Here is an 11,585-nt window from a genome sequence, read left to right as displayed (position 1 = left end):
CCCAGGCCCCCCTCCTGCCTGCTGCTTCCTAGAGCTGGGTTGCTGCTGCTGGGGTGATGGACTCTCACTTGCCCTGAACTGGTCCTTTTCTGGCCATCACCCTTGCTCCTCTCCCGGCCCTTTGTCCACTCAGAGCTCCAACCCTGTGCCCTCCGTACCCCGCTGACTGCCCTTCTTTCTGAGCAGCAGGGGCTTGTCATTCCAGGAGTGTGCAGCATATGACGACCTGTGTGTGCACGGTCCTCCGAAGTGGAAGGGTCCAGCCCTTGGTCAGAGAACCTGGTACTGGAGCATGAAGCCCAAACACGACTGCAGCGTGGCCACTATAGGTAATGAGCTCCCCAGGAACGTGGAATCCACAATGTGTACGTCTCTTTGTTACATCCTTTTTTAAAAATTTTTACTAAAAATATCCAAATACAGGTAAGTGGAGAATAGTTTGACCCTCTGTGTCATACAATGACCCTCTGTCACCCAGCTTTAACATGTATCACATTCTCTTTCCTCCATTATTGACTGACATAAAATGGCTTAGTTAGATTTTTTTTTTTAATTATTGTTTAGGAATTGAGAGCCACTCAGGTTATTGTAAGTTAGGAGCTAAGTGCTATGAGACTTAGAGAAATAGGTATCCAGAACAAATGGACCAGCTGGAGAAGACTGGAAAACAGGGCCTTGAAGCCACTGGGCCTAGAGTTCATCATTTTGCAAAAGAGCACCAGAATGACTTCTGTGAGAGCACACTGTGCTTCCCAGTCTGGTCCCTTGCAGGCCTGGCGCCCTTACACCTTGGCTGTGCTGGCTCGTCACTCATCCATCTGGTCTCTGTCCACCCCCCTCGACTGACCATCTCCCCCTTCATCTTTCTGTCACTGAAGGGAAAAATGAGCTTCCTCCCATTCTCTGTTCTCAGCGCGCCGCCCCATCCCTTAGCCGGTACGGGACCTTTTCAGATACCCAGGCTCTGCTGACGGTTTCCTCAAAGGACAGCGAGTGAGTAAAACATTTCTTCTTTCTTTCGGCAACAGGGGATAACAGGATGGAGTCTTCAGAGTTGACTCCCGAGCAGGAAATTTCCAGAGGATTGAGGTCATCTGAAAGGACACAAGGGGGACTCTCTGGGGTGGCCCCTGGGGGACCAGAGGCTGGAGATGCCTGTGAAGATACTTTTGAGGAGCTAGACGGGCAAACCTCAGATAAAGATGGGAGCAGACTGGAAAGTGATTTCTTAGAAAGGACCAATGAGGATAAGAAAAAATCCACCAACGACAGATGTGAGGGACCTGAGGAGGCAGAGGAGCATCTAAATCTGTCCTCCAGTCCTGATGAACATCAAGGAGTCCTGAAGGGACAGAAGATCTATGAGTGTGATGAATGTGGCAGGGTTTTTAATCGGAGTTCCCACCTCATTGGCCACCAGAGAATCCACACTGGAGAGAAGCCTTTTGAGTGTAACGAGTGTGGTAAGTCCTTCCGGCAGACCTCTCAGCTAATCGTTCATCGCAGAACCCACACTGGGGAGAAACCCTATGCATGTAGCATGTGCGGGAAGACCTATCGGCACAGCTCTCACCTCATTCAACACCAGCTTCTCCATAATGGGGAGAAACCATATAAATGTAGGGAATGTGCAAAAGCGTTCACTCAGAGTTCCCAACTTACCGACCACCAGAGAACCCATGCTGGGGAGAGATCGTATGAGTGCAAGGAGTGTGGAGAGGCATTCATTCGGAGTAAAAGTCTTGTCCGACATCAGGTCCTCCACACTGGTGAGAAGCCTTACAAGTGCAGTGAGTGTGGGAAAGCTTTCTGCTCCAATAGAAACCGTGCTGACCATCAGAGAATGCACACCGGGGAGAAGCCTTATGAGTGTCATGAATGTGGCAAGGCCTTCAGTCGGAGTAAGTGTCTGATACGACATCAGAGCCTCCATACGGGGGAAAAACCATACAAGTGTAGTGAGTGTGGGAAGGCTTTCAATCAGAACTCTCAGCTTGTTGACCATGAGCGAATTCATACTGGAGAGAAACCGTTTGAATGTAGTGAGTGCGGTAAGGCGTTCAGCCTGAGCAAATGTCTTATTCGGCACCAGAGGCTTCACACAGGTGAGAAGCCCTATAAATGCAATGAGTGTGGAAAATCCTTCAATCAGAACTCACACCTCATTATACACCAGAGAATCCACACTGGCGAGAAACCCTATGAGTGTAACGAGTGTGGGAAGGTCTTCAGTTACAGCTCCAGCCTCATGGTACACCAGAGAACCCATACTGGAGAAAAACCCTATAAATGCAACGATTGTGGGAAAGCCTTCAGTGACAGCTCACAGCTTATTGTGCACCAGAGAGTTCACACCGGAGAGAAACCCTATGAATGTCATCAGTGTGGGAAAGCCTTTAGTCAGCGCTCCACTTTTAATCACCACCAGAGAACTCATGCTGCAGAGAGGCCTTCAGGTCTGGCTCAGTCCGTTTCTTAGGGATTGGGTCTCTGAGACAAGAACAAAGAACTGGCAGTGGTGCATTGGTAATGCAGGGACCTGCAAGGCTCAAGCCACATGGCTAATCATGGATTCCGATTCCCGGGTCATGTGAAATCTGGATTCATGTGCGTTGATGCCCAGGATCCATGGGAACGAAGAGCTGGAGAAAAAAGGACTGGGATGTAATGGGCCCTTTTGAGGGTGCTTCTCTCTATCTCTTTCTGCCTTTGTCTCCATCTTTGTCTCTCTCGTGTATGTACACACACCCTATCATAAAAGAAGCAGATCTTTGAGTTTTCCTTTCTTCATTAGATGGATGTTCCCCTGGTCTCCTCTTGTTATTGCTGATCAAAGTGGACCATTCTCTAACCACTTTCCCTTTGGTAACTGAGGTTGGAAGATGAAGTAACAATGCAACCTACCCCACTATTGGGAATGGAAGCCCCCCACATACCACTGTAATTAAAAGGTAAAAGCTGTATTCTTAACTGTACACTTTTTTTTACTCATAGACTCCATTTTCCCTTTATTTAAAAAATTTAACTATTCTTGAATCTATCTCATTTCTTAGTCATGCATCCCACAGTCAGACTGCTTCTCAGGGACAGAGGTGTTTTCTCTGTTCTGCTGAAGCTCCTCCGTTCCACCATTTACATATAAAGTCATTCTTCAGGACAGGGATTCATTCTGTTCTGCTGCTTGACTATGGCCCTCCAGGTCTATTTTTAAAACTCTCTCATCTATAGCATATAGTCCTTTTTTTTTTTTTTAGCATATAGTTCTTTTTTTTTTTTTTTTTTTAAGGTTTTTGTCGTAGGGTGCATGTGTTCACCAGAGAGGAGAGAGACAGAGAGATAGAGAGATGAAGAAAGTAAGAAATCACCCCCATGGGGGAAGGCAGGGGTAGCCACTCTGCAATCTCTTCCCCTCCCTTCTCTTCTCAGGATTTAGGGCATGCACACACATGTGCTGGGCATGATTTTCAGCTGGGTCCAGGACTCAAACAGCAGTTAGTCCAGCACCTTAACCACCATGCCACTTGCTGGCCCCAGCCTGCATCTCTTGTGCTTCCTATCTAGAAAACCTTTTCTTCCTGTTTGCTAATACATGTCCCTCATAACCTTGAAGATCTGTCTCATCACTGAATTACTTCCTTTTCCAAGTGCTTCTTGATTCATCTCACGTGACCGATTTGACCTTAGTGCTTTGAATTAGTTGGTGCTACAGTATGCAGCTCTTTTAAATTGCCTTGTAAGTTATATATGTAGCTGTATACTTTCATATTGTCTGTATTTCGGCACATAGCAGTTTGTATACAACAGTTGTTAAATACTTTTAAAAATCTCCACTCTTGGGACCAGCAGTCAGCGTAATGGCTATGTTGTTGGACTCCCATGTAGTCGACCACGGTTCGTGTCCCGGACCCGGTGGCTTAAACTCACGCCGGGCGCGTGTGCGTGCGTGCATGCCCAAGATCCCGAGAGAACGGAGGAGAAGGGATTGCGGTGTGGCCATCCCCCCGGGGGGTGATTTCTCGCTTTCTGTCTGTCTGTCTCTGTCTTTCTGGCGAGCGCATGCGCCCTATAGCAAAAATCTCTCTCTCAAAAAAGAAAGTAATGAATTGGTATATTTAACTGAAATTTCCTTTTAAAAAACGTATTCAAGTTATTGTTATTAACTTGTAATTTCACCAGAGAGAGCGAGAGAGGGTCCAGGAACCGAGCCACAGCTGGCCACGTGGGAGTCCAGTGCCAAGACCACCGCACCACCTGCCGGCTTCTATTTGGAAAAAGTGGAAGCTAAGAGCACAAATATGTCCAGCACCCTAGGTTCACATCCTGGATCTGTCACTTTACTACCTGTGTGGCCCTGGATAAATCATTTAACTTCTGTGTCTGTTTCTCCATCTGTAAAACGAAGCTATCTCATAAAGTTGTGAAGGTTAAATTACAATATTACGTGTAAAGTGATTTAACAGTTCTTGGTACCAGTACATGCTGCAGTAGTTACTATACTTAGTTTATATTAGTAAATGTTGCCAAGTCCTACCACATCTTTTTTCATCTATTGGGGTTTTTTGGGTTGTTTATTAGTTTTATTTTTTATTTTATTTATTTATTTTGCCATAGGGCATGTGTGTTCCCTGGAGAGAGACAGAGAGAGAGTGATTTCTCACTGTCTGGGGGATAGCCACACCACAACCTCATCTCCATTCTCCTCTTGGGGTGCTGGGCATGCATGCACTCAAACCTCTGGTTCTGGGACTCAAACTGTGGCTGGACATATGGGACTCCAGCACTTTAACCACCATCCCACCTGCTGGTCCTTATTAGTGTACTTTCAGAAGGTACATACGGTTTCTTTTTTGTCCTTATTAGTGTACTTTCAGAAGGTACATAGGGTTTCTTTTTTCACCCCAATTCATTTAGTTGACAAATTTCCAAATAATTGAAATTTCCTTGTAGTCCTAAAATAATGTCTATTTGAGGTCTTTTTTCTTAGATGCAGTAGGTTAAATTTGGTAGTATTTTGCTAGCTTTTAAATTTGGAAGATTTTTTTTTAATCTTTCATTACTCTGGAAGAGTTCACATAATTTGGGAATTGTTTCTTGACTGTTAGCTGGGATAACTTGTATGATTCCCCTTCTCCCCCACCCCTTCTTTTGGCAGGGGGTTGGGGTGTGGTGGGAGGGACTTCTCTTCAGCAAACTTGCCATTTCTTTCTCTTTTTTAAAAATTTATTTTTCATTTGATGAGAGAGAGGGAGGAAAATGAGAAAGCAAGCCGCCCAGTCCAGGGCCCAAACTGTGGTAGCCCATGTGGGAGCCCAGTGCCTCAGCCACCATGCCACCTGTCAGCCCTGCACACTTGCCATTTCTTCAATGGTTGTGCCCTCTTAGATTTTCTGCCTACGTGCACATTTGGCTAACCTATGTCTGCACATCATCGTGTTTACTCCCCTGTCACACGCTGGCATTTCGCACCACCTCCATCACTGCAACAGCCTCTTCATCCCCGGCTCCACTCTCGGGCACCTGCAAAGGTTCTCATCAGGGCAGACAGGGCACACTGAAAAGTCATGGCGGGCGCCTTTCATGCAAGGCTCCTGCTGGAACGACCAAGGACAGGCAGCAAAGCACCCACAGAACTTACAGGAACACGTTTCTTGGTTCCTTCTGTGTCTCACAGCTAATGAATCTTCTTCGGACGGTGGCAAGAAAAAGTGACTAGCGTGGCACTCCTCTGCCCGAGCTGTCCAGCGGCGAGCTCCCTGTTTCTCCCTGTTACTCAGAGCAGACCCAAGCTCCTGTCTAGCCTTCAAGGTCCTCGGGGTGGTCCCTGCCTCCCCAGTCCCGATTCAAGCCTTCTAATGTTCTGTCTACGAGGAAGGAGGAACGCTTCCCCTAAATGTTCACGTGATTCAGTCGCTCGCTTCCTGTCTCTGCCTCCCCTGGCTGCCATCTACAAAACGGTCCCTCCACCACCCCTCTCTGTCCCCTCACGCGACGTTCTGCGTGTCTGCGTCACTGAACCTTGGACTTGATTAAGCGCCACGCGGCGGGGTCTTCGCTGCCGTGTCCGCGTGCCGAGGCAGGCGCTCGAGGAGTGCTTGCATTGCGGCCATAGGCCCTCTGGATCCCGGCTCCGCGGCTGAGAGGCGTGGGATGTGCGGGAGGAGGAGTCTCCGGCCTCGGCTCTCCCAGCAGCAGGCACGGCTGCGCGCGCAGGAGGGAGTCGTTAGGATCCAGCTGATTGGCTTCTCTTCCCGCCCCGACCGGGCCCGCCCCGTGCTCCGCCCCTTTCAAAGCCTCCCTTCCATTGGCAGAACTCTGCCAGCTCCTTCGTTATCCCAGCCAATGGTAGGGCAAACCTGGAAGGAGGCGGGGCCAGGGCGCCGAGAGGACTCCAGCCCGGGGCACAGAGACGGAAACCTCCCGGTTCCTAGAGGGGCCGGAGGGCAGGCCGGGGAACCTGGAGAGCAGCCGATGCTGTCGCTTCCCCGCGTTGTTCCGAGCTGTGTGTCCGGCGCCTTCGGTGAGGGGGTCGCGGCCTGGCGTCGAGGGGCGAGCCGGGTCTGGGCTTGGGACCCGGCACCGGCCGGACCTGGACCCGGACCCGCGGCCGCCTGGAACGCAGAGCCGGGGTTCGTGCGGGCCTCCGGTTCCTGTTCTCCGTTCGGCGCCGCCCCTTTGTCTCGGGCTGGTCGCCGACCCCGCGCAGGTGTGTGATCCGGTCGGGCCGCCTGGGGGACGGAGCTGTCACGCACCCGTAGCCCCGGGTCGGCAGGGTGGCTCTCCGGGACCGCAGGACCCCGGAGTACTTGACTCCCCTCGCCAGTACACGTTCTACCTTCGCCTTGGCGCTGGGCCAGACGAGGGCAGGGTCTGGGCTGCAGTTACCATTCATGCACTCACTCGCTCGCCAGCGCCTCCGGGGTCTCGGCCAGCGTGGCGCCAGGTCTGGGCGACTGGTGCACACAGACCTGAATTCTAGGAGGGCAGAAACGAACAGGCTTGAAGGGCGAGACGCAGAGGCAGAGGACTAGAGCGGGAGGACAGGAGCAAAACATTTGTTGAAGCCTAGTAATCCTAAGAATTGGCTAATCAGAAAAGAAAAAAAACCTTCTAGTGCCCCTTTGAAATTTGATTCTTACTGTCTCTGTAAAGACACTCGGCTCCACAGATCCTCCCTTTGCAAACTGTGTGCACAGTGGGTTGCAGGGAAGTCTCAGTTGGACACGTTTTGCAGTTAGAGACGAAAGTAGAGGCTTTTAGGTATTGGCCGTGGTGGCCGCCCTAGGCAAAAACGAATGGAGGCTGGAGGATTGGGGCCTGAGGCTTTTAGATACCAGCAGACCAGCCATGGCACCCTTGGTCACCCAAGGCTTGTAGCTCACTAACCACGTGTTCTCCAGCAAGTCATTCCATTCCTCCGAGGCTGCTTTCTTGTCTTTAAAATGGGAAGGACTGGGGACCAGTGGCATGTGTAATGGTTATGTCACTGGACTTCCAAGTAACCTACCGCAGCTCAAGTCCTGGACCCGGTGGCCTAAAACTCACACCGAGTGCTTGTACGTAAATGCCCAAAATTCCGAGAGGAGAATGGAGAAGAGATCAGGGTGTGGCCATAACCCCCGGGGGGCTGATTTATTGCTTTCTGTCTCTCCCTGTCTCTCTGGTGAGCACATGGGCCCTCTAGTAAAAATCTCTCTTAAAAAAAAAGTGTGAAGGCCTCTTACACCTCACAGTTCTATAGAACAGGAAGTTACCCAAGGATGGGGCACTGCCTGGAGTGTCATAGCATCAGTCATTCTATCTGTTTACAGTGATTCAGGACCTCGTTAGGAATTCTACATGGAACCCTGGAGATCAAGGGAGACCTGTGCTGGGAAGAGCCTTTGGAATGAAGCTATGTACGCAAGTGTGAGGGCCAGTCCCTTTCCTTCCCGCCCCAGTTGGCGAGGCGTGGCCTGTGAAGTCAGTCTGATGGCTGGAATCCTGCCTGCTAAAGAGGGCTGGGCCAGGCCTGAAATGGAGTGTTTTCTGACGGCTTTCTAGCAGACAGAAGAGCGAAGTGGGGACTCGACCTTGAGTAGAGTTACGGAGGGAAGGAAGTGATGCAGTAGAGCTGACATTTGGCTGTCAGGGGACCTGGAGCTGAGCCTCCGCTTTTCTTGTGTGCCAGTTTCCCCATCCGCACGCGGTCATGACGCCAGGTAGCCCAGATGGTCCCTTGCAGTTCCCACATTCTGGGCCCCTCAGAACAGTGGGACTGGGTCAGTCTCTTAGTGAAATTAGGCCCTGGACGGTGTGGTTGAGACAGAATTGCAAACGCGTTGTCAGGCGTTTATCAGATGACAAGGAGCGCAGAAGGGGGTGGGGTGGGGATCCCCCGTCATCCTATGTGCATTCTGGGCGTCAGCATTCTGAACTTGTTCTGTTGACATTGCAAGTAAACATGGCTGAGCCCTTTTTGCACCAGGGACTGTGTATAATCCACAGGCAAAAATCTTAGTTCTAGTATAAGGTGAGCTCTACTTTATGTTACAGGTTCTTTTTTTTTTTAATTACGTGTTTCTATAGTCAAATACATCTGCTTTTCCATCATGGCATCAGCCTTTCTTTTATGCCTAAGTCTCGGACCTTTCTTTCCCTGATATCTTCTTCTAGTTCTTTCTCTCTCTCTCTCTCTTTCAATTTTCACATTTCCCTCATCTGCCTCTGCAGAAAATTTTTTCAGGTCTAGCCATTTATTCTTCACTCCACTGCAGTTTATTGGTAACTAAGGACTGTGGGCCCATTGCTCAGAGGACCGGGAGAGGCAGGCAGTGCTGTCAAATTAAGGAGTACAGCCTCCCCGGCAAGTCCCCCCCAGCCCCCTGCCTCTCTGGGGATAGGGTACTATGCTCTGCAGCTTATTTATGGACGAAATGGCTGGAAGTCCTGGGGTATGCACGCTTACCAACCCCACCCCACCCCAGGTCTCGGGATCTGTGGGTGGAGGGCCACGGGGCTGCCCTGGTCGTCAGCCCCAGCCCCCGAGGCTGCTTTGTGCTTACCTGCTTGGATTCCCTAGCACCTGCTGCCTTGACGGCCTCATCTTTCCTCTAATTCCATAGTGAAGACCCCAGAACCCTGGCTTCCTAGTGTCTGGGAGCTCTTTCAGGGTTCCCGAAGGAACTTCCCCTGGTCTGGGCAGAGGGAGGTACACGGAATTTCTTAGACTGGCTGCGCTCACCGCCTCCCCGTCTCCTGCCCAGTCTCGCTTTGTCCCTGTTTGCATCTCCTCCGCCGGGGCCGTCTCTTCCAACCCAGATCCCTGTCTTGGCAAGTGGCCTTCTTTCCCGGCACAGTGTTCTCAAACGTGCACCCTGATGGGGTCCTCCCCGTGGCTCCATCTCGCTTACTGCTGCTGCATTCTCCACCTGCAGACCTGCATCTGACGACTGCGGTCAGTCTCCTCGGCCATCCTCTATCCAGCCTGATGTATGTGGGTGCTTTCCTGGGAAGAGCTGGACCTCAGTGTTCTCTGTACCGTCAGTATGCTGGACGAGGGTCTTGCTATTTTGAAAATTCATTTTTCATTCATTCAGCAAACAGTTATTAGCACCTACAAAATGCCAGGCCCTCTGCTGGCCACCCAGAGTACATTCCTTTTTTATTTGGGGGTGGGGGGCGAGGTTTATTGCTATAAGGCCTGTGCGCTTGCCAGAAAGACAGAGAGAGACAGAGAGACAGAAAGCAACAAATCACCCCCATCCCCCGGGGGATGACCATGCTGCAATCCCTTCTCCTCCAATCTCCTCTTGGGATCTTGGGCAAGCACACACACACGCCCGGCGTGAGTTTAAGTCACCGAGTCTGAACCGTGGTCAACTACATGGGAGTGCAGTGACATAGCTATTATGCCAACTGCTGGTCTCAAATGACAGACTTTCATTTGCTCACGGCTCTGGCAACTGGATGTCTGAGACAGGGTGACCGGAAAATGTGGTTGCTGGTGTGGACTCTCATACTGGCTTGTAGACAGCTACCTTCTTGCTCCATGTTCACGTGGCCTTTGTGCGTGTCTCTGCATGTGTGTGCACACACTCCCAGTGCCGTGGGGGGAGACAGTGTGAGAAGGCATGACAGACTGCAAGGGCTGTCTTGTGTCTTCTCACTTGATTTTAACCAGAAGGCCAGAAGGGGCGTGTGTCTCTTCTAACGCGGACACTGATCCCTTCAGTCAGGGTCCACCCTCATGACTTCATCTAACTTTAATGGTCTCCATGGGGAGGGGGCCGTATAATGCTGCTTTAGTTTTCCACGCTAGAGTCAGCACAGCATGATGGACAGCGTGCATACCTGTGTTTAGAGTCATGACACCTTCCATCTTCTGCAGCTCTCTCCTGGCCGGTCCTGAACACACACCACGAATGTGTCCCATCTCCAAGAACTAGGACTCAGTGTATCAGAAAGTGACAACACCCTGAACATCGGTCAGCCTTTTTGAAAAGCAGTCGGCAGTACTGCAAAACGATTTCATTGTTTTCACCCGGTAACTCGCTTACGGAACGTTTGTCCTAGGGGTGTATTTCAACAGGAAGAAAACTGTGTGGAGGGAGTGTGATAGCATTACGGGTAGTGGCCACACCTCAGGGGACAGCAAAAGCATCTAACGCCGGCAAAATGGTAGGTAAATTGTAATGAATTCATTTAGTGGTATAATGCAAAGAAATGAAATAATCATGAAGATTAAATAGTAATGTGGGAAAATACTCAAAATATAAAATGGGGACCAATGGACGGTGTCATGGTTATGTCACTGGACTCCCACATAGTCAACTGCAGTTCAATCCCGGAAGCTTAAAACTCACTCTGGGCACATGTGCGCATATGCCCAAAATCCTGAGAGGAGAATGATGAAGAAAGGATTGCAGTGTGATCATCCCACCCTGGGGGTGATTTCTCGCTTTCCGTCTCTCTGTCTCTTCAACACATGTATCCTATAACAAAAATCTCTTGAAAAATACATATATATAAAATGTCAGATAAGAAGAGTAAGTGCAGGAATCGTTATAGACCATGGTGATTATAGTTAATAGCGACATATTGTGTACTTGAAATTGCTAAGAGAGTAGATTTTGCTGTTGTTAAATTATTTTATCTAGGGGCCGGCAGGTGGCATGCTGGAAAAAGGCACTAGATTCCCACATGACCGACCATGGTTGGGGTCCCGGACCTGGCAGGTTACTTCCTCGCTTTCCCTTCCTCTCTCTTCTATTGTGTTCCTTTTCAGACTTGTCCATGTACATATTCATTAAATACATGGTAGATTTCATTTTGCCTCCTACTTCTTGCACTGAATTAATTTATTTTTTAATCGAGGAATAAAAAGTGTACATACGGAGCTGACAGGTGTTGTCGTGGTTGGAGAACAAGACTCCCACATGGCTGACTGTGGTTTGAGCCCTGGACCTAGCAGCTTGCCTTTTCACTTTCTTTTTTTTTCTTTTTTTAATTTTTGTTGAGGTTTTTGCAATAGGGCAAATGTACTCGCCAGAGAGAGACAGAAAGTGGGAAATCACCCCCCAGGGGGGATGGCCACGCCACAATCCCTT

The 11,585-nt window shown here is 49.9% G+C and overlaps 1 protein-coding gene and 1 long non-coding RNA gene across 2 annotated transcripts in view; one reads left to right on the top strand and one right to left on the bottom strand.

Annotated features, from left to right (window-relative positions):
* The window catches only part of LOC102470183 (zinc finger protein with KRAB and SCAN domains 7), a 19,043-nt gene that overhangs the window by 5,873 nt on the left and 1,585 nt on the right, over window positions 1–11,585 (top strand). Inside the window, exons 4-5 of the mRNA XM_027768804.1 lie at window positions 171–329; window positions 1,029–2,448. Of these exons, the coding sequence (XP_027624605.1) occupies window positions 171–329; window positions 1,029–2,448 (1,579 nt within the window). The remainder of the gene's footprint in view (window positions 1–170; window positions 330–1,028; window positions 2,449–11,585) is intronic.
* Window positions 2,497–6,477, bottom strand: LOC102494089 (uncharacterized). Its single transcript, XR_337592.3, has 3 exons — window positions 6,354–6,477; window positions 5,636–6,198; window positions 2,497–2,642 (listed from the first exon to the last, which is right to left on the bottom strand). It is a non-coding gene; the product is annotated as an uncharacterized LOC102494089 (long non-coding RNA).

Source organism: Tupaia chinensis, unplaced genomic scaffold (genome assembly GCF_000334495.1).
Source record: "Tupaia chinensis unplaced genomic scaffold, TupChi_1.0 Scaffold147500_1, whole genome shotgun sequence".
NCBI classification, from domain to species: domain Eukaryota; kingdom Metazoa; phylum Chordata; class Mammalia; order Scandentia; family Tupaiidae; genus Tupaia; species Tupaia belangeri.
This window is presented reverse-complemented; position numbering and strand designations above follow the sequence as displayed.